The sequence below is a fragment of the Cyrtonyx montezumae genome, unplaced genomic scaffold, assembly GCF_038088225.1.
Source record: "Cyrtonyx montezumae isolate F1298 unplaced genomic scaffold, pur_monq_1.0 scaffold_12, whole genome shotgun sequence".
Lineage (NCBI taxonomy): Eukaryota > Metazoa > Chordata > Aves > Galliformes > Odontophoridae > Cyrtonyx > Cyrtonyx montezumae.
In genome coordinates, this window is record NW_027071848.1 from 18,088,395 (window position 1) to 18,111,842 (window position 23,448).

Consider the following 23,448-nt stretch of genomic DNA (forward strand, 5'->3'; position numbering starts at 1 on the left):
CTATGATTCCATGACCATGCCATGATGCTGTGTAGACTCCTGCCTTGTCCCTGCCACCAGCCACCCAACCCAGGGGGCTACAGCTGTCAGAGATCCATTAGGCAGGAGATAGTGATAAGTCTTCTCAAAAGGATTCTGCCCTGTAGACCTGCTCTCAGTAGAGAAGGATGCTGGTATCCATCCCCTCCAACCAGACCTCAGGTTGTCCCTCTCCCCCCCAGGGGATGTCCTGCAGCAGAGCCAGGGCAGGATGGATACACAGTGTTTGTGCTGAGGTGAGAGCAGGTCCTGCTGCTGCAGCACCTCACAGCATGGGCAGACTGGGATGCCTGGGTGTCAGCCTGGGAGCTGGAGCAGGAGCACCATCCTTGCCTGGGCCCTGCTGGATGACTGAGGGTGAAACAATCATCTTTCCATGGCTTCTTGCCAGCCTAGACCTGAGCTAATACCTGTGTTCTCTGGAATAGAGGCCATCCCCAAATAGCATCCTGCTATCAGGGCAGCATGGTGATTTATAAAGGATGGGAACTTCATTTCTATCTCCTGCTCGAATTGTTAAAATAATTAACTACTTCCAGGCACTTTTAATTAAAACTCTACTGCATTGCTAGTTATGTTTGACACATTTAAAGTTGAACCATTCTATCTGGAATTTCCTGAAAGCAGCACCTGCTTTTAATATATCCATTCCAAGGTGCCCCAGAAGTGTTATTTTTATGTGAACACTTCAGTGGACACGGGAAATTCAGTGCCTCAACAACGCAGCACTTTTTCCATTCCCAGAAATGAATGAAGATGTTCATAGAATCGGAGAACCGTTAAGTTTGGGAACAACCTCTACAGCCCTCTAGCCACCACCACTGCCATGCCCATTAAGCTACGTCCCTAAAGATTCACAAGGATTGCATCTGTCCAACCAAAAACCATCAGACGTGATGTTAGAAATCATAATGGGTTTGGCTTTAAGTCACTGGTTTTGTCGCAGGATGAGCAATGGAAATGGAGTTTTTATTCTTCCCCAGTAACACCCCCAGGGTTCCCTCTGGTTTTTACTGTTGATGCCATACAGGTGGCTCCAGGAGTGGGGATGATGCTTTGGAGATGAGAAGAGTTTGGAGAAGAAGGTGTAATTTTGCCTGCTTTGCATCCAGCAAGCTCCTGCTCTCCCCAGTCCCACTGCAGGATGGGGAGCAGCATCCCACAACAGCACCAAATTCAAGGCATCAGCAGGGACAACAGGGAAGCGAGGTAGGGTGTGTGGCATTGCTTCAGTGGGAGCTGGGCCTGCTGGGATCCACAGCAGAGAAAAAACCAGAAGGGAACCAAATTCTGATAGAAGTTACACACACAGAGGGTCCACCGCACACCATGGTGGACCTGAGGTGGCCGTAGGACTGTGGAGTGGAACACCTTTCCCAGGGAGCCCTGTGTACCCTGCACACTCCCACAGCACGGACTTCTTTCTACACCTGGCCTTCCCAATGTGGTCATCGTTTTGGGGTAAATGAAAGCCACATTTCTAGAGCAGTCCCTGCTCAGTCATTGCCTGGCACTAGGTGCAGCTGGACTCGGCGATCTGTATGGGTCCCTTTCAAAACAATTCTGTTCAGGGGAATTATTCAAGGGTTTATATCCCAATAAACCAGCCCTCAGCCAGCTCTCCCTGCTAGGAGCTGGAAGGCCTGAAGGCTTCATAAGGCCACCAGCAAACCTCAGTGCAGCATCCAGGGGCACTGAAGCACTGGGAAAGCCGGGCTAGGTGCCTCTCATTCCTCCATGCCACCTTGCACTGCGGCCCTCACAGCTCCAATGGGATTTTCTCTGTGATCCTACAGCTGTGGTGGAGCTGGGGAGGCACCGGGCAGCAAAGTGCCATCTCTGTGTGCGTTCACGAGCAGGGAAGAGGGGCTGGGTTCCAAACAGCCCTGTTGGCAGCAAAGCAGCGTGCCCAGGCTGGGCTTTCATCTGCGTAACAAACGGGCAGCTGTGCAGAGCAGAGACAGCAGAGGGCAGCTCCACCCTGCCTAACACGGAATGTGGGTTACATGGCCGCTGTTTATGCTGCATGCAAAGGATGAGGTAGATGCTGGGACCATGACAGCAGCAGGGGAAGTGATGGTGGACACCACCCGGTGCCCTCACTCCTTGCCCTACGTGCTTCAGTACAGGGCACAGCCCAAAAAGCTGGGGAGCATCACTTCATGGGGGCTGCAAGGGAAAGGGGGGCCCCAGTGGGGCTGCTGCTTTCCTGCAAGGGGGGAACACACATGGTGCCCTGCAGAAAGGGTCAGTGATGGGGCAGTGAGGTGCTAGCCTCCTCCTGGCCCTGGTGGGGATGTGTTGAAGATTGCATGGAGAAAGTCTGCCAAGTGGGCTAGAAATCAGCGATATGTACTGAGACCTAAAGGGGGCTCATAAGAAGGAAGGGGACAGTCTCTTTATTAGAGTGTGTTGTGGTCAGACAAGGGGATACAAGGAAGAAGTTTTCTACAATAAGGGTAGTGAGGCACTGGAACAGGTTGCCCAGAGAGGTGATGGATGTCCCATCCCTGGAGACACTCAAGGGCAGGATGGATAGGGCTCTGAGCACCTGATGGAGCTGTAGGTGCTCCTGTTCATTGCAGGGGAGTTGGACTAGGTGACCCTTAGGGGTCCTTCACAATCCAAACAATTATAGAATTTGATGATCTAAAAAATATAGCTCTAAACACCTTCCCTTGCACAAAGGGTCTGGGCCTTGGGCAGGGGTGTGCTGAAGTGATGAAGCCAGAGAGGACAGGGCTGTCTCCCACTCACAGAGCTGTGGGAAAGGGCATAACCCTGTTAGAGATGTGTTTTGTGCAATCATTCCTTGGTAAATAGCTCAGAGAAACCCCAACTCTTACAGAAACAGCAGCAGTGAGGGGCAGTGTCATGGATCTTAGCCAGAAAGGATGTCCTTTCTTTTCCAATACACACGACCTGGTCAGTTTGTTGGATGATTGGCACCCATGTGGGACAAATGGACTCAGCTCCTGCTGACTTCAGCACTAACCATATCACCTTCTGTGGGACAAGGTTGGGCACACGCCACGGGAATGCTCTTCTGATGAAGGTATTTTCCTTCTCCACACTACTTAGGACTCTTTTAGCCTCTAACTCCTGCCTTTCTCCACGCTTCAGCTGCGGCTGTGATGCTTCCCAGCAGAGTTCGGCTGATGGCAAATGCAGACCACAGCCAACATGCACCCAGTCCCCAGCTGGCTCACAGTGCTGCGTGTGCCATTCTCAAGGGCTGAAGTGGAAAGGAGTCCTGCTCCAGCAGGGACACCCAGAGCAGGGTGCCCAGGGCCACGTCCAAGCAGTTCAGGAAGGCCCACAGCCTCTGTGCAGCCGGTGCTCAGTCACCTGTACAGCACAGCAGTGCCCTGCCCACCTGACTTCCACCACAGCAGCCTTCCTCAAGCTCCTCTGCTCATGCAATTTCCACGTAGCCCCAGGTCAGAGACCCGCACGCCTCTCTAGGGGCTCTGTCCATAAAACACGGAGCCGTTTCCACATGAGCATGGCAGCCCACAGGCTGCGTGCACAGCGAGTTTCCATGAGTCATTAAGCTGCTCTCCCCCGAGACTCAGCCCGCTCTCAGTTACACGCCGGAGGTGCGCGCGCCTCCGACAGAAGGTGGGAAGAGGAAGTTTTTAGCTCTCAAGTGTAAAATGAATGTTCAATAAATAGAAACGTTTTTCAGACACAAAATCGCGGCGTCGGAGTCACTAGCGCCCCGGGGCTATTTACTTGACTGTGCAATTGGCAGCAGCTCCCCGGCTTTGCCGTGCACGCTGCGGGTTTTTCGCCTGAGCATCTCTTCTGCCTGCCTGCTCGGCTTATGAATAACCGTGGGGCACAGCTCACTGCTGGGGAGCACCTCGTGGGGGGCAACCCTCGGACAGGAGAGCAAGAAGGTGTGCTGGGAAGGTGGGGCAGAGCGATGGCCACGTCTGTGGGCACCACCACCTCGCCTTTGCAGTGTCCCTCCGTTCTCTTCCTCCACCCCAGAGGAAAGCCTTGTGGCTGCTCTTTCCCTGTGCCTGCAGCCTGCAGCAGCAGCAGGGCCTGATTCTGTTTGGTTTGAAGGCAAAGCAGAGCTCCTTACCTAGGGCGTGGGCAGAGCCCTGCTCCTTCCAGCAGCTCCTCTCAGCACCTTATGGTGCTGAGGTAAATCCAGCAGCCTTCACGTGGCTTCTGCAAACACCCGTTACCATTTGTCATGGTTTTCTGACAATATTTCACGAAAGGTGCGTGCATGCTGGATCAAAAATTGCAATATCCTTTCAAACTGTGGGCCAAAATTTTGATGAGAAATAGAACCTGAGGGAACGGCATGGAGCTGTGTCAGGGGAGGGGCAGCTGGGGGTTAGGGACAGTGCTGCACCACAGGGCGGTGGGCATGGAGCAGGATGCACAGGGCAGGGGGCACAGCTCCAAGCTGCTGGAGCTCAGGGAGCATTTGGACAGTGCTCTCAGACACTGAGACTGAATTTGGGGTAGTGCTGTGTGGAGCCAGGGGTTGGACTCATTAATCCTTGTGGGTCTCTTCAGACTTGGGATAGTCTATGATTCTAGGCACCCTATTGACTACACCACTTGCAAGCACGGCAGACGGAATTCAGTGTTCCATTGCACTTGTCCGTGCCAACCACAGTTCCACCAAATCCTTCCTGGAGACACTCTGGGACTTAGAGTGTCTGGCTACAGAAATAGTGCAGCCAGCAGAAGCAGGGAGGTTATCATCACTCTGTGCTCAGCACTTGTGAGCTGTACTTCAAGTAATGTGTTCAGTTCTGAACCTCTCACTAGAAGAGAGACATGGAGGCCCTGGAGTGTGTCCAGAGAAGGGCAACGAAGCTGTGAGGGATCTGGAGCTCAGGCCTTATGGGGAGCAGCGGAAGGAACTGGAATTCTTCAGTGTAAAGAAGAGGAGGCTCAGGAGAGGCCTCATTGCTTTTTACAGCTGCCTGAAGGGAGGTTGTGGTGACGGGAGAGTCGGCCTCTTCTCACAGATAACAGCAATAGGACAAGAGATAATGGCCTTAAGTTGTGTCAAGGGAGATTCAAGATGGATATTAGGAAAAATTTCCTTCCTGAGAGAGTGGTCAGGCACTGGAATGAGCTGCCCAGGGAGGTGGTGGAGTCACCATCCCTGGAGGTGTTCAAGGAATGTTTAGATGTTGCTCTGAGGGATGTGGTTTAGAGGGGAAATGTTGGTGGCAGGTCAACAGTTGGACTGGGTGATCTTGGAGGTCTTCTCCAACCTTGGTGATTCTGTGTCTCTATGAACTATTACCAGTAGACAGCTTGAGTGCACCCACACTGTTCTGGGGCTCAGTCACACAAGTACAGGCTACCTTGACTGAGCTGCTGCAGAGACAATGGGATGGCCCGGGGTATGTTTCCATCACAGATATAACTACAATGTTCTGTGTCCAAATGTAAGGTCCAGCATGGCATATTTGTGTGAATTTTTATGGAAAATTAATCTAGAAGAGCGTTTTGGCTGTGTGCCATAGCAGGGTCCTGGGCTGCTGCACTGGCACCTATGTCAAGAAATCCTACAGCAAGTTCCAAGTCCATACAGAAACAGGGCAATCGTGAAAGCAGCCATCAAGCATTCTCTGACAACATGGAAAGATCAACAAGGATTTTTACCCTCAGATGTTGGAAAGCCCCTTGGGAAGACAGAAGAGCAGTGTGTGCCTGGGCTGAAGGCCCACCTTGGGCATCAGTGGCAGTGTTGGACATTGTGTGTACATCCTGACACTTCTGGTGTCAGAATGAGAGAGGTGTTTGGGAGCCCTACACACACAGCTTCCCTCCTGGATCCTTTGAGCCCACCACCAGCTTTCATGTCCAACCTCCTTCGTCTGTTCCCCTTCTCTGTGCCACGATAGCCCATCTCATTATCTTCATGTAGGAGGTTATTTTGCAAGGAAGGCTGACCCATACCAAACATGGGGTAAGAACTGTCTGTTTGCTCTTTATAAAGTGCTGTTGTTATTTGGAAAACATGCACTGAGCTCCTACCTCTTCATGAAAGAAGACACTGAATAAATGGAGCAAAAAAAAAAAAAAAAAAAAAAAAAAGATTTTAGGCCAAACATTATTAGTCCAAACAAAGGTTTCTTGCTCACTCAGAAAATCCATCCTAGCTGTCAGGGTTGTCAAGGACAGTCAAAAAAGTTCTTGAAGGGTCAAGCTCCAGCTCCTGTATGGCTGTGATACCTCATGCAAAAGGGGCAAACAGGGGTGCATGGAGCATCAGCATCATCAACACTGGTGCACAGATTGTAGCCATGCTGGGATGCTGCCCACTGGAGGCACCTTCACCACTGTGAGAGGATGTATCAGGAAGAAGATGAACTCTGACCGGTGACTGTACACTGTGGGGTTGTAAGATGCCATCAGGAAGATGTCAGGGCTCATGGGTAATATCTGGCTTTTTGAGCTTCACAATTAAATGCTGCATTCCTCATCTAATTTACTACCACATTAAGAACACAAAATGACAACTTATTGTTTTATGATTGCTCCCAGGGGAAGTGATGCTATTGCAGCATTCTGCAAGATCTTCAGTGAAGGCTGGAGGTTGCTCCAGCTTAGCCAGTGACCTCACTGTAAGAGCCAAAAGTGCAACAGCACACTGCAGCCGTTAGGTTCGTGCCTGCACCATGAGAGCCAAATCTCTGACCTGGCGTGATGGACACCTGGTTACACGTCTGTGGGCAGCCTCCCTGCTGCTCTGAGATAGCAAAAGGTGAGCAGGTAAGAAAAAACATCGTACACATAAGCAGCAGCTGCCAAACAACAGCCATCCCATGTCAACTGATCAACAGCCATCCCAAATCAACCATCAACAGCCATCCCAAGGCGCCCGAACAACTTTTCTAAAGACTGCATTGATGCTTGCACAAGTCTACAGATTTTCAGGGTGCACACAACAACCCCCAGGATGCCAGACATTAAATGACAGTTGCCCCAGGCAGCTGTTGAATGGGAGAAGGAAATGGTTGGGACACCAGTCCCATCTGACACTTGCTTGTGATTGACATGTGTTGCAGGATAAAACTCTGATGTTGCCATGGTTTTCTGGGTTTCAAAGGGTGGTTTCAATCGCTGCTGTTAGTTTTTCACAATCTGCTATCTTAATTCTTGAAATAGGTTTATCAAAAGGAGTTAAAATGGGGGACATGTAAAAATTCTCAGAAATCAGTGCCCTGTGTGGCAGATACTCTCAGGGAGATGTCTGAAGTAAAAAGTATCTCTGAATGGCATAATGGGGCTGTGTTTCAATGTCATACCGGCTTACTCTGCAAAACTGTGTCTTCAGGAATTCAACTGCAACATATTTTCTTTCCCTGCCTGCAAACTTCGGAGCCTGCAGGAAGCCATCTCTGCCACCTGTGTTTCTGTGAAACTGTAATACTTGCCTTAGTCCCTGGGAGCTCTGCAGCTCCTTTGTAGGTCTCTAAGCTTCATGAACAACAGCAGAAAGTCTTTCCTTGCATAGGGCCCTTTGCTAATAGGGAAAAATCATTCAAAACAAAAATTAAAAAAATGAGGCACCCCTGGTGAACTCCTCTTGGCCAGTAGTGTCTTCTTGGCCTCTCTGTTCACTTGCTCTTACCCCATATAAATGCCTCCCATGGCTCAGGAGCCCCTCCGTGGCTCTCACACAAGGTTCAAAAGTTTCCTCTTCATTGTTTTTTTTTTGTTTGTTTATTTCTTTCCTTCAATCTAATTTTTCCAGCTATCAAATGATGCTCAATGCAAATGTCCTCGAAGGTCAAGTCACTTCAGATGCTGAGCTGTTGGAGACAAGAAAAGTAGCAACTTGTCGTCAAGTCTGTGCAGTTTCTATGGCAGCAGGAAGAGCAATATTCCATTGGGCTCCACTTTTGAGATGCTGCCTCCTCCGGAGCAGTCCCCAGCTGAACTGAGACGTCAGGACCTGCCAGACCCACCGAGATGCTGGTGCTGGTGCTGGGCCTGGCTGGCAGCGCGAGACATGCAGCTCTGCAGGCTTGCATCTCAGCTGGGAGATGGGTATGGAGCAGAAGCTATAGGGCTGAACAGCTGTCAAGCAGCAATTCAGGGGGAGCAAGTGAAGGGACAGGAACGTTTGGTGAGGGCAGACCAGCAGATGAACTAATATTTGTGGTCCTTCAAGCTGTCTTATCAGCAGAGGACACTCTTTCAATCCATATGACGTAACAAGAAAAAATAAATAAAAAATAAAACCTGTATTTTTGCAAAGATGTGAGGTACTGAACAAGTGAGGAAAGCTTCTATCTCCATGACATTACACTGAGGCTGAAAATGCATAATCAGATACTTAAGAAACAGCAAGACCTTTGCCTTGCAAGAGTGGAACAAAATCTGTATTACACATCCCGTGTATCTTGTGAACAAGCTCAATGCTTTTCCATTAACAACATTTCACTATGAACAAAAGCACGTGGGGTGTTGGGGCTCCCAGCACCGCTGCTCTGCTGGGAGCACTGGGTGAAACACAGCTGTCCTGGGAACAGCCCACTGCTGTGCAGTGTTTTGGCTGTACACTTGTAGGGATCACCCAGAATGCAGTTGGAGATCTCCACAGATGTAAAACCTATAGCCAGGCTTGTGCTGGTAGAACACATGCTTTTGGTAGCGTGTTGCTCTTCTTTGCTCTGCCAGTGACCTGAGCATTAACAAGATCACAGAATCACAGAAGTGTAGGGGTTGGAAGGGACCTCTAGGGATCACTGAATCCAACCCCCTGCCAAAGCAGGTCTGTTACAGCAACCCAATCATGGCCACAGTGAGTTCAAACACATCCAAACACACAAAGACACGGACACCACCACCTCTCCAGGCAACTTGTGCTGTCATATGTTCACCATGCATTTCCAGGAAGGAGCTGGCTTCATCCTTCCTGTCACCTCACACTGGGTAGTTGCAGGCAAAGTCAGGCCACTCCCTCGCCTTCTCTTCCTACACTAGAACAAGAGTAATTCTCTCACCATCTCCTTGTACTTCATGCACTCCAGCCACTTTGGTGACCCTCCAAGTGGTGCCACCAGTGTGTCAGTCCCCCAACAGTTCTCTCTACATATGAGCATATATCTCTATGGCTTTCATCCCCCTCAAGAGGGAAGGATGCTCCTCCACCCAGGTTCCACAAGAAGCACACACAGCAGGTGGAGGACTAACAGTGTCCAGGATCCCAGAAACACAGCCCAACCCTCTCAGCCACAGCACAGGCTTGTAACAGGCTCTGAAGTGAAAGGAAGCATTTTCTCAGCATTTTATTTCAACTAATGTGTTCAGGCTAGTATCACACTGTGCTATTAATGCCACCTTAGTTTGTAATTCTGCTTTTATGTTGGCTTCATTTTTCATTTTCTTTAATACAGCTATCGAGCCTTTTGGTTCTTAAACGTGAGAACTATTTTTCTGGCTGCTGTAACAGAAAGAGCTAATTTGGTCCTTCTGTGTATGAGCAACAGGACTGTGAAGTGGAATAGCAGGCGATTTTATCTCCGTGTCCGTCCTTGGTCAGGCTGACACCAGAATACTGCATCCTGCTGAGGCGCTCATATTTTAAAGAGAACATCAAAAATAAAAAAATAATAATGATAAAAAAATGGAGCGGGTGAAGAGAAGAGCCATAAAAAATGGTTTAAGAGCTGAGGAAAACCACTTACAGGGACAGACTACTGGAGGTCAGCCTCTGTAACTTGTCAGAAAGAAACCTGAGAGGTGATTTGATGATGTGTGTAAGTACATGCGTGGAGAGAAAACGCCGTATGGTTAGGGGGACAAAAACTGAGTCCAAGAGAGGTACACAGCTGCACAGAGATGGGTACTGCTGAACACTGAGATGAATTAGAAACCATGCACACGTTTTAACCATAGGGATGGTCACTGTCAGAGCAAAATTGCAAAGTGAGTGATGGGTGCAAGACAAGTTTGGATTTTAATCTAGCTCTAATTCTGCACTTCAGGGCAGAGGCAGTGGCTCCTGGGGGGAAATCAAGGTGAATTTGCTCAAATACAGCCTAGGAAGAGATAGGAGTTTGGGGAGGGATGTAGGGAAAGAGAACTAGGGCTCTCAGCCATCAGTGGGTGGGAGGGTAGGTGCTGTGGATCTGCTCCCATGCCAAATGTCTAATGGGCCAAGAAGCTGGAGGATGAATGTAGGCACCTCAGCTGGTCTGGATCCCAGAATCACAGGATGGCTGAGGTGGGAAGGGGCCTCTGGAGGTCCCCTGGCCCAACCCCTGCTCCAGCAGAGACACCAGAGCAGGGTGTCCATGGTCACGTCCAGTAACTCCATGCAGTGATGCTCTGGCTGGCACGGCCATAGCCAGAAAGGCTCGTCCCCTCTAATGAGGAAAATGTCATTGTATTCATGAAACTTAGCATTTCCCACCCCACTGTGGTGTACAATTTCTTGTCAATTTCTGATGCTGGGATGCTTGCATTCTTCACCTTGCTGTTCAACAGTCTTAATGTATTAACATTGTATTGTAACAACATGTATTAATTTAAACCCATTTCCCACTGCTTTACCCTGGGTAGACACAGTAAAGGATACGCCCTCTCTCTTCATAAAATTTTATTGTATTTTCTTTCTTAGATCTATAACAGTGAAGCCAGGCAACCTGTAGATATTTTTCTTTCAAGTGAAGTGAAAATGCCACCTGACATGACAGTGTACATAATGTGCAATTGAATTCCCCCAAGCAGAAAGAAGCGGTGCCTACTGATGCTCATGCCAAGCCCATGCTTCTCTGCATCCCTCCCGTTTCCCACTGGACACCTTCAGGTCCCCCACGGTCCTATGGTGGTGGTGCCAGGAGGTGGAACAGCCACCTGGGTGGGTGAGCAGCCAGGCAATGAGGACGAGAACCATTCCCCCATCCTGCGCACACAGGTAACATACCCCCAATTATGCAACCCCTCATTAGCAAATGCAGACCTCTTAAACAGCTCCTACACGTCCGCACCAGAAAAACAACACATCAGAAAGCCACAAGAGAAACTTCTAAGCTCATTTTATACATCATTGGTGGCCACTAAACAAGTCTGGCACACACACATTCATCGTGGTGTTATCAGGGAGGAGATCTGCAGTCAGCTCTTTGCACACTGACTTCTGTGGGGACTCCGAGCTCTGGCCCCGAGCTCTGTAATTGCATCCAGCCTCAAACAGCCAGAGCTGCTCCAAGCACTGTCTGAAGGGCTGCTGGGCATGCACAGCAACTACTAAGCAGCTTCTAGCTCTTAAAACTTCCTCAAGTGTTTAAGAACCTCTAAAGCATTTAGAACACTTCTCTTACTCCGATGATTTCTTGGTTTCTTAAGGACGTGTTTGTGCAGATGGGCACAGTTGGGAGGACTCTATTAGCTCAGAAAGTCAAGTGGCCTTCAAGAATTCAGAGCTCAGCACAGCTTTGAGTCCTTTCCAGCTGAGCTCTGTGCTCTTCAGCCTCTGTGTGGTTTAAGAAATCTCAATATTTACGGGTCTGCTGCAAGCACCACATCCCGAGGAACCCTACATCAAAGGTTTATAAGCTCTGCCTACATGGCTTATAAACTCCCTCCGAGGGACTGTGCTGGCTGAGCACTCCCTCCTGCAACTCCAATATCTGTGTGTTCCTCTCTGTACAGGAAAATTACACGGAAAACTCTGAGGCTTAAATAAAAAACAAGGCTTAAATATAAATACATAATGAGTCCTGAGAGGCCAGAGGAGATATTGAAGCATTTGTTTCCTCGTGCGCTAAGCTCATTCTTGAGGAAGAAATGAATTTGTCTCGAGGTAAAAATGATTTTGATGAGCACAGCGTGCAGGTCTCTGAGGAGATGCTGTGACATGGGAACACACATTTTCCAAGTAATGCTCCCACAGTGGGACAGCTGACTCTTGAGAGAGGTGTGGGGTGTCCCCCCTGCAGTGGGGGCCAGGTGGGAGCAGGCAGCCTGGGATCAACATCTGCTCCGGGAGGAGACTGTAGAAAAAGGCATTGTCCCACCTGCCCGTGCTTCCAGCTGCCTGTAATCCCCTCTCCAAACTGTGTCCCAGTGGCGAGGAGGTGGTAATGCCCCTGCACAGCAGCTGGCTGACCCCAGGTCCCCGTCCTCACCCCAGGCTGCATCCCACAGCTCTGCTGTTTGAGGTTTCACGGTGAACTGGAAGAGAGGGTCTGGAAAAATGAAAGCAATGAGCCTTAAGAGATGAATCTGTCCCTAAACCACGCGGCTTTGTTTCCTTCCCAGAAGCTCACTCAGCAGCTCAGATGTCCCTGCTGGTGGCCAGCTTTAATTTCCAGCTTTGACTTGCTGAACAGAGCGAGGCAGAAAGCCAGAAGGCTGAAATCATTGTGCTTTAGGGGGTGTGTGCCACAGGATTTGCTGCAGGACACTTTGCTCCAGGGTTAACAGAGATGGTGGCTTTTCACCCCACAGACACTTGACACAGGGCACTCACTGTACCTGTGCTCCATGGGTGTCACGAGCCCTTCTGTGACCCAAACTCAGGGACTTCACTGTGTGCTAGCTGTGAGAAACAACAGTTTAACCACCAAAGCCATACAGACTGTGAACCTGATCTGCATCAAAAAATCCAAGCAGGTGCAGGTAGAAGGAAAGGCTGCTGACGAGGATCTGTCTTATAAAAAGAGACAGAAGGAGCTGTGCTAACAAAGCACACGGTGTTTGCTTTACGTGATGACTCTATAAATACATCCATGGGTGTATGGGTGAGAAAGAACTATCCTCCACAAGATGGTATTAGCAGAAGATCAGACGGATACAGATCAAATGTGGGTATGTTCAGACAGGAAACTGGCAGCAAGTTTCCCACCACCCGTGAGAACACAAGACATCTGGCCATGCCACAGAGCTGGAGGAGAGCTCCCAGGTCATGGGTGGCAGAGGGCTCCACTCTACCTCAAAAGTGCTGAGCTTACTCGTTCATCTTAAAGCAGGTTTCCTGCTCTTGTCCCTGAGTGGGAGCCTGTGGGAGTGCTTCTGTCCCCAACGTCCCCTCGTTGGTGAACGCAGGCACGCAGCACGCCCGGAGCTGCCTCCCTTCCTCTCACCTCTGTGCTCCTTGTTGACACGGTTGTGCTGCCATACTCCTTGTTTGGACACATTCCCAGCTCAAACCAAACTTTCCAGGACGCAACGAGGGAAACCGACCCAGTAGTGCTGATCCTGTGTCACTCCTCCTGGTCCCCCAGCACTGCGGCAGAGAAGTCTAATTAGGAACGATGGAGGAATAGATATGCGTGCTCAGGGATCTTTCCACACAAGCATAAATTAAAGGGAGGCAAATATTTATTTTAAACAGACATGCCATAGCTGGCAAAATGCTAATCTGCACAGGAAAAAAAACAACACCCTGTAAATAAGCTTCCCAGAAGTACCTTGCATTCACTGAGCTTCTTCTTTCTGAGCAAACTAACAAGCAAATAAAATCAACCATATCCATTATACACCCCCTTCAATAAGGAATTCAGACAAGCTTGGATGACATGGGCCAGTGCCTTTGAAGCTATTGCCTGCCGCCCCTGGGAGCACCGCAGGCTGTTTGTAAGGTACCTACAGAAGGTACTGAAGAAAATCAGACTTACAGGACTCAATCCACAGCTCAGGGATCTTCAGCCTCAGTGCTAAGGGGCCGCATATCAAAAGCACTGAGAAGCATTACTGCACCCCGTAGGACCAGGACTGGGAGTCGGAGGGATGGGTTTGTCTCTTCCACTGACCCAGGGAGCCCAGGTAAATCACTTCACCTCTACCTTCCCCTACCATTCACCCCTGCAGCACTCTGCAGGCATCACAGCATCGCTCCTCGTGCACGGAGCAGTACCCAGTGCGACAGAGCCCTGTGCCCTGTAGGAATGCATCACCACTGATGTCCACTTGCTTTTCTAGCCTTGGAGAAACTCTCAAGCCCCAGCTCACCCAAAGCCCCGGGACAGGAAGCAAGCTATTAGGATTTCAAATTCCAGGAGACGAAAGGCAGGTCTTGCAGTGGCCGTAACAAACCTGCCCTGGGAACTGGCACGTTTTTAGGCAGCAAAGGAAGGCAATGAAACCCATCAGCAGCACCTGCAGCTGGCTCCCTTTGTTCCCTGAGCCGCTCCCATCCTCTCACAGATGTTCTCCGCACTGGTAAGGAAGCAGAGACCACCACTTTAATCAACATGCATACTGCAGCGCTGTCAGCACCTCCTTAAGGTTATTCCTTTTTTCTTTTCACTTATATTTATAAACCCTGTGCAGAGTTGCTATGGTTTCTGATACCGTCAGTCCAATTGGTATTCAGCGCGTTTCCTCTCACCTTCACCATTCCAATGACCTTTACTTCACAAGGAGGATCTCACGCCATCAGCCCGTTCAATTAGATGTCACACAGCACGCTGTGTGAGAACACCCACTGCCGGGGCAGGAGAGGGCTCTGTGGAACCAATTCATCTGCAAAATGCCTTCTCTCAGATAAACAATGGTAATTATGTCCATGCAAATTGGAACCAGAAAGCACGACCCTGCAGTGTAACTGCTAGACAGAAAGGAAAGCCACAAGAAGAAGAAATTTCAGCTCCTAACATCTCAGATGCTCTGGTGTCTCTTCCTGAAAGCAGACATCTTCCTACCTTTCTCATTCTCCAAAGTCAAGTTTAAGGAGCTCTTACTTCCAGGACAATTATGTCTGTTGAACAACTTATACAAGGGGCTGCTCACAAATGGGAGCAACGCAGCTGTAATCTGCCACTAAGAATTTATCTCCTTGTGAAATTAATGTTCTGTTTTAAGAGACTTTGCACAAAGTTACTCCACTAGTTACTGTATGAGACAGCCAAGCGGGATGCATTTGGAGGAAAACAGCCTCTGAAAATAGCAGTGCTGGGAATGGTCTCAACACCTTCGTGTGCCAATCAGATCATGGGATCTCCAAAGCCCAAACCCAAACACTGAACAAAAGCCTCTCACTCTGAGAAAATGGCTTCTCCCTAACTTGCAAGAAAAATGTTCCTACTACAACGAAGTCATAAAACCACAAAAGCCAGAAAATGGAGCTTGATTGTGATACAGTCCTAGCCCTGCCTTTGCAGCAGGAATGGGAACATCACAGCGCTTAGTCTCTTCACAACAGAACCAAAGCTTTTCTGGTGGCAGTTTCTTCAGTGTGGAGGAAAACATTCTTGCATTGGGCAACTGGGTTTGCCAAGACATCTCATCCCATATGCTCTTAAAAGTTAAAGGCTTTTAAAGAAGAATAGGAAAACCCCTGGAACTGTCCATGACACACAGGAGCACGATGCTTCAGCTGGCCAGAAGTCAGCTCTGTGTTGCACTCAGGGAGCTCTGGACAATTGTGTATGCAGTAAGTGGGTCAGACAGACAGGTCACTGCTGGTGTGCCTGAGCAGGCAGGCTTGAGAAGTGGAGAGCTTCACATGGACCTGCGCTGTGCAGATAGGGACGTCATTTGCTGCTGCAGTTCTGCTAGCTAAGGTTCACGTGGAAGCTGGGCTCTGAAATGATCAGCCATGGCCAACCTTTCACGCTGTGCTTTCGTAGAACAATGTAAGTGAGGAAAAGAACTATGCACCCCGCTCTCTGAAGTGTCCCTCTGCCATCAGCTTCCCCCAGCGCACCACCAGGTGGTGCAACATGGGCTGTGGAGCTCACATAGGACCATCCTTTTTCCCAGCCACGGGAAAAGCAAAGCTCCTGATGCTTCTTTCTGACTCCCAGCCGGTAGTTACAATTCCCTGGAGAGCATTGGGTCTTTCTTCAACCAACCTTTGCTGTCACCAACCTGGGTGGTTCCACACGGCCCTCTTGCTCCATCAGAGGGCTACTGAGACTGCTCCTGCCTGTGCCTGCACAGACACCCCAGTGGTACCAGCGACACCACCGAGTTGCTTTTGCATCCCCAGGTTCCCTCCTTCCTCCCTGGCACCGCCGTGCCACCCGTATTTTCATCATGCTCTTATCTGTAACCGCAGATCAGAGACAAATCTCAGTCTGTGAGCTGATCCAGGAGAGTCTATTCCTAACAGACAAAAGTTATTTCTCTGTTTCCTCTGCAGCTTTTACCTCCTCACGTCTGGATTGTACAGCTCGGTCTTTGCTCGCTCGACGGAGGATTTCTTTACATCACACAAGTCTTTTAATCTTTTCCATGATCAGAACAAGTCGGAGCACCTTTACTACCGTGCAGTCTCTTTTAAACTGGGGTGAGCTGAACTTCCTATGCAAAGATGTGACCTCTCCCGAAATCCCTTGATCAGCAATTTCCCTTGCTCTCTCTTTCATGTCAGAGGAATTATGAAACACTGGAAACTACACATACTTCCAGAAGGAAGTTAGTGAGAAAATTCAAATAATCAATTCGGCCCCCAGAGATGTGGGGTCTCTTTCCAACTTTGAAAGCTCTTTCCTAATAGCAGTTTTGCTTTTCAAAGTCTTCTGTTGAGCGAGCAGCTGATGATACAGCTTCTCTAGAGCCTGATTATATGTTCAGCCCAGGGGCAAGCAATAAAAAACCTGCCCAGCGCTGTGAGGTCTGAATCAGGTGCTAACACTGAACATGTGCTGGAGCCTCCACTCTCCTCTCCCCCAGTGCTGGGCACTGGAACATTCACCATTTTATAGCCCGTGGCAATGAAAGGCCAATTTAAGAGGAAAAGCATTGCTGACAGTGTTATCCAAAAGAAGCCAGGCTCTGCTTTAACTGCTCTCCGCCCAAGACTTTGGTGAATCCAACACCACTGTGACATGCTGAAAAAATGTGCTTTGTACAGCAGCCTTTGGAGCAGCTACAGAAAAGCAATCACAGGCTCAGAGACAGACAGACTCTATATGTACATTTATTACTTCATAAAATCAAACTGCTTATCGTACAAAAATTAGCAGTGCCACCCAAGAGGGCTTTCACAGACATTCAGAGACATGTAAACACAGCTTTAGAACTTGATTTCATGTCACATAGGTACAAACTTGTGTGCATGTATACATACACACACAGGTGCGTATGCAGCTCCATTCTCAGGCTTAACAAACTGTTGCAGCAGGCTATGAGATGCTACTACATTGCTCTCTAATGAATCAAACACCCCTAAATGAGGCTTTCCCCAAAGGGCCACGAGTTGGACTCGCACTGAGCCACAAGCTCATCATTAGGGGCTTGCCTTCCTCCCATTGTTGGCCTGGCCTTCCTTCCCTAGTTGCTCCTTGCTATATCCCACTGTTGGCTCCCTTCCTGAAGCACTGCCCCAGTCTTCAAGCCCAGCTAGGAAAATGCATTAGTGAGACTGGGAGATGTAAGAGTCAGTATTAGTGCCAGACACCTACACTGCTTTTGTGGGGTGTCTGATTTACAGGGGCCTGCTGGAATGGTCGGGCACAGCCATTGCATAGACAAAGATCTATGGCCTGGAATCTTTCACTTTGCTGTTCTGCAGTAGTAAAGAATGAATGGACCTATACAGAAAAAAAAACCCAACAAACACTTTTAAGGTACAAATCATTATCTTTAGAGAAAGACTGCAGCACCTGAATAATTCCCACTAGGAGGAATGTCTAGTGTAGTGAATTCTGCTTACCGTGCAAGAAATTAGTTTAACACCTTAATGGAGAAGGTTCATCAAAAAGCCAAGGAACGACATTCCTGCTAAACACTGTGCTTTCAACAGCAGCAAGGGCCCTGCTGCTTGCAACATGAAACTGAGAAAACTGGTACTTACATCTTCCTAAGTAGCAATTGCTGAATCCACCACTGCTTGTGGGCAGATGAATGGTGTGAGTTATTGGCATTCATGTCTATGTCCTTCTAGATCTTGCCTGTGTAGAGTAAGCTCCTTGGGCAGTACTGGTCTCACTAGTGACAAACCCTGAAGTGCTAATCTGGCACTGGATGCAGAAGACTCTTACAGCTTTACTTGTTTCTACTGCAGTAAAACAAAAAGAAAAGAAAAAAAATAGGAAAAAAGAATAACAGCTGCAGCCTACAGCTTTCATAAGGAAGAAATGACACACGGGCAATGCTTTTCAAGTTTTCTTTCTATAGAGGTTCCCTGGGAGGAACAGTCTGGCCCTGGACGTAATTTATCCAAAAATGATAGAGTTAAATGCAGCTTTGTGCTTGCTCATCTTCCAGGGCAGACAGAACTGCTTCTTTCAGTCTGACAGTTGCAGATACTGTGAAGAGCAAAGGCTATACTGTGCAGCTGGTGCAAACTGGGCAGGCAAAAAGCAACTGCAGCTTTTATTCTCTCTGCAGACAAGAAGGGAAAAGTTGATGTCCTTCTTGCACTAATCTCCTGGCCAAGAGCATAACAAAGCCAGTGGAGATGCTCTGTCCTTGGGAAGACTGGGACAGCAGTTGTGTTTCAACCAGTCTGGGGGCACCAGAAAGTGTATTTCTGGACTGTCACGTGAAAATAGGCCACTGGAGCCCCAGCTGACTTACATCAAATGCAGGATTTACAGAATCTCCATGGTGTTTCTCCATGCAAATTAGCAGAGCCCTTTAAAATGGCACGATCCACCCAAGCAGTGGTCTTTACAGAGAAAGAAAGAAAAAGGCTTGCTGACAGACAAAGCAGAGAGGATACCACAACCACACAAGTTGCTCACATTATCAGAAGGATGCGGCAGAGTTGTCAAGCACATATCCTAACAGTCCTTGCTCCTGAACAATGTGCTCAAGAAGCATTTGCATTAGTGGTTCACACTTCATTGTCCAAAGAGGGGATTTATCATGCTAGAGTTTATAACCTAACCCTTCCCATCACTGCACTTGTGCTTGGGACAGGAAGAAGCACGTGAGAAGATAAATAAGATTACACTGATTATTTTCCCCTAAATCAATTGGATTTACACATTTTAAGAAACCTTCACTTAAAAAGTTTAACAAAAACAGTTCTGCAACATAAACAAGTGCAAATACCATTGCTTAGTAAAGCTGGAAAAGGGTTCAGACCTAACTAGAAGACCTGGAAGTCCACAGTCATGCATTTTAAGGACACATTAGTGCCTTTGCTACTGTTATTTAAATAATATTTAGAAAGCAAAGTTTAAGATTCTACATAAATGCACAGTATAAAGCCGAAGTACCTACTGGTCAAACTGGTACAAACCATATTCAGTATGGAATGAAAGCAAACAAGGTCCTTTTCTCTCCTTCTCACTTCAATTAGGAGAAATCATAGGTAACACCACTCCAATCTCAAGTGACATCAAAGCCAAATGGGTGTACACGAAAGGAGAGCTGAGCCTGCATCTTGATGGAAAACTGATCCTCACTTCCTCTATGTAAATGCCAATTAATCCTCAGGCTTTGCTCTGGAAATCCAAGCAGAGAACAGCTCCAGGGAACAGCAACTTCAATGCCACGCTCGGGGGAGGCAGAGTCAGCAGCTCAACAGAACACAGCACTTTGAGCAGGGGGTACACAAGCCCTTGTTAGCTCCTCTGGAGTCACATCCCCCAGCTCATGTATTGATTCTAGCCACGAATGATGACTATAAGGAGGTAAACAGCACTGCTCTTCATTGGAAAAATACGGTGATTATTCTCAGAAGTATATTTATTCCCTTCCTGTTTGTCTGCTTTTCTATTTCAGACGTTGTTTTTTTATTTTTTTTATTTTGCAGTATCAGCTTGTTATTACGTTCACTCCCTTTAAAGGCAAATAGGGTTTAAAAGATCTTGTCGCCAGGAAGGGGTGTGGGTGGGACAGGGAGAACGGCAGAGCTTTTATTAAGCCTGTAAAAAGATTTCTAACTCACATTGCAGGTGAAAACAACAAAAGCCATAAAACTCTTGCCACGGAAAGCTGTTGGAGAGATTAAGCAGATCCAAACTCCGCCATCCACTTCTCGTACTTCTCCAGGTCTGCAGCAGAAACAGATCTGGAGATTTTCTTCAGAGCCAACTCAAAGTCCCCCTTGGTAACTGGCATCTGAAGTTCCTCTTTAGAAAGCGCCCGAATCTCTTCTGGCGTTAAGCCGTTAATACGCCGTCTCATTGCCATTAAAGAGGCATCCCTGGAAATACAGGACAATGCATGGGAGCTAATTGTTAGCAGCATGTGCCATAAGCCTATGAATTTTGATTGTATTCTCTTGCTAGAAACCACTGGCAGGAACACTTCAGAGAGCATTTATTTACCAGAGAAGATGCGGTTCACATCTTTGTTAGCATTCACATTCCCAGATTCCAACATTAATTCAATATAAAGAATGCACTGGCACCAAAACTCATTGAAGCATATGGCAAATGCGCAGAGATAATTAAAACTATAAAACTGAAAGCCTTTTATAATGATTCATTGAGATGAAATTCTACATCTTCAGCACAGGAAAGGGCAGGGTGGGAGAGGAACTGCACTGAAGGATTTTTCTTCTACTCTTCCAAAAGTGCTCTGGATGTGGCAGATCTCTCCCCATGCCATTATGACTTCAACATCCTCCCTGCATGCAGCAGTCAGACACTGACACCACGTGGCCTGGGGCTGAGGCCATCGGTGCCTGTGGCTGCCCATGCTCTACCTGTTCCATCACTCTTCCAGCTCTGGAGCTGTCAGAGAGGCCCACTGCCACGGAGAGCACTGCTCATTTCTCACACCACAGCCCACACGCAGCTTGAAATTACATTTTCCCCTTCCCCAGGTTTCTTCCCCAGCAGGGGATAACACATGCCTCAGGGAGAGCAGGTAATTTAACTACTGCACTGTGTGATACATACCAAAGTTTTCAAAACTGTGGTGTTGCTTCACAAATTTCAGCAAAGCAGCAAGAAAAAATATTCCCAAGCCACATTCTTAAAGAATCAGTTCCACTTGGCAGGGATGCTATCTCCGTAAGGGATGCAGAGTTCCTACTGATAAGTTTTTTCAAATACCCATCCTCCTCCAGAAGAGCCTCATTTTTCAAAATGAGTATGGAAATGAATTCCATACTAATGTTATACATTAGCTGTAACATCCTCACACGGATAACATTCAGGGAGAGTTTAAGACACTGCTGCACTGGCAGTTGTCTGGACATGAAAGGTGTTGAAGCCCTGAAAAAGCAGTCTAGAAAAGTTCCTTTCTATCACAGAATTACAAAATGCTAGCTCTTAAACTCACAGGATTTAGAACAAAGTATCCAAGCCTGCTTTGAACTACAGTAATAAACATTTGGTGAATGCAGACAAGGGTAACACAGGAGGAGATTTGCTCAGATAATTTTTACTTAAGATCTAAGCAAACATGATGACATCTCGTGCAAAACATCATGCTGTTCAGAGTGCTCCATATGACAGCAATGCGTGGTTCCAGCAAATAGATTTGGGCCCCCAAAATATTCACAGTTAGCTTGCTTCAGCTGCTGTGGGTATTGGATTTTTTATCACATCATGCAAACGATGACTTGGCACGCGGTCTCATTTGCAAATTAAGGGGAACAAAATACCTGCAAACATTAGTGATGTCAGCACCAGAATAGCCATCAATCTTCTCAGCAATTTCCTCAAGGCTGATGTCAGGATCCAGTTCTACTTCCCGAAGATTAATCTTAAGTAGTTCTGCTCTGCCTTTTGCTACAACATAAAAACGTGTGCTTGAAATCTTGCAAGTGTCATAAACAAAACGAAACACAAACAGTTCAGATTTTTCAGTGAAGAACACAAAGAAAAGGGTTTGATACAAGAAAACGAATGGGAGAACAAATCTTAGTAAAGTGTGGAAACAAATACAGTAATCTGTATATTAAAATAGTGCATTCTGAAGGCATTTTCCAAAGTTGTAGATCATTAGGAGTGCTTGTTACCTCTCAGGTGACAAAGCATTTGGTGACATGCTACCCAAAGGCACTAAAACAGTCCTACAAACATCTGCTTCTTCTCATATCCCTTCGGATTCACTCTGTTCATGTGTTTGATTGTGTATTATTCACACAGTTTAATTAGAAACACAATGAGGATTCTATTAAGAGAGCTTTGACAACACAGAGCCCCTAACAATAGGCTGAACTTTAAGTATGTGTTTAAGCACTTTACCCAGTTGGGACCCAAGAAAACTGCTGAAGCCTGACAGAAAACAGATACATTAATACAGTAAATGTATTAATATATGTATAATACCAATGTCCTGGCATTCCACTTTCAGACCTAAGTACATACAGTGATAATCAGCTGTGTAAATGAGTACTGATGCAGTCAATTAACCATTTTTCTTGTGCACATCCATATGTGCTTTTCAGTCCATATGCTAAACACTCTGGGCTTGACAGCTTAGGCCACAGTGTTACTCCGCACAATGGTGGCAAAGTGGAGAATAATGCTTTCCTGGCATTTGCTGTACAGAATCACCAACCAGCTCAGCCCCTTATTTCCACAGACAGTAATTGTTATGACTCAAAACAGAGGACAACCTTGTCACAGGGAGCAGCACTAGGAAAAGCCAAAAGTCGGAAGGAAACATCCCACATGTTTTATTCACTGATGTCTCTACTTTAAAAAGGAAGGGGGAAAAAAACCAGAAAGCTTCTCTAAGGCAGCTAGTTTGGAGTGCTCTGCAGAACTGTCAAGAATATAGACAGGTATCAATCATGCACCACTGGGACTGGCTATAAAGTGGGGATTTATTATTTACAGAGCACAGTGTACACACAGCATACCTGCAGAGAGCCTCCTGAGTCAGAGAATATTCTTCTCATTTTTGGGATAAGCAAACTCTTGCAGTATTTCAAAAAAGAAAAAGGGTAGAATGTATATATGCACCAAATGCCCCAGCACAGAGGTGTATATATGACACAACATTTTGTTCATTAAATTGCCTGACCACATCAAATGGCACAGCGCAGTTAATAAAAACATAATTTAGACTCACACAGAACAGCTCAACCTCTCTTATATATGGAATAAATGCAAGGGAACATAAAACTGGAAATAAAACAGGAGCACATCTCGCATGTTGTCCAAGGTGTAATCTACTGTGTCAAAAAAAACAATCATATTTAATTAGAAACAAGAGCGAGAGCTGATAGGATTTTAAACTAATTGGTCATAAAGACAGGCATCCCGTTAGGAGCTGTGAGCTGTGCAGACAAGCTGTACAACTATTAAGTGTCCTTATACCTGCTAAACTCAATCACAATTGCTGTCAGCACGAACACACATCTTGTTATCTTGAGTGCTCATGCAGGGAGATGAAGCATCCACTGTACCAAGAAGAAACAAAGCTATGCAAACTTCAAGCGATAGGAATCTCAAAATTAATAGGACAGGTGAATGACAGCTGGGAAAGACAATACAAGCTGAGATGTCTTGGGGCAGGAAAGCAATCAGCCTGCTGCATTCTGAGCGACTCACAGCCAGAGAGCAAGCAGTGATTTACAATGAACTAAGCCTGTAAGTGGAAATT

General features: G+C 47.4%; 1 protein-coding gene across 7 annotated transcripts in view; it reads right to left on the reverse strand.

The window, feature by feature from the left end:
- Positions 1–16,898: 16,898 nt before the first annotated feature.
- Positions 16,899–23,448, reverse strand: part of KATNAL1 (katanin catalytic subunit A1 like 1) — a 41,102-nt gene continuing 34,552 nt past the window's right edge. For 4 of the 7 annotated variants that reach the window (XM_065730175.1, XM_065730174.1, XM_065730172.1 and 1 more), the window contains 2 exons: positions 21,497–21,623; positions 16,899–20,086 (listed from right to left, as the gene is read on the reverse strand). In XM_065730175.1, coding sequence (XP_065586247.1) covers positions 19,888–20,086; positions 21,497–21,623 — 326 coding nt within the window. In that variant the 3' untranslated portion in view covers positions 16,899–19,887. Of the gene's footprint in view, positions 20,087–20,108; positions 20,963–21,496; positions 21,624–23,448 lie in introns of those variants that run through there. The other 3 variants (XR_010621841.1, XR_010621842.1, XM_065730177.1) reach the window with 3 other exon arrangements.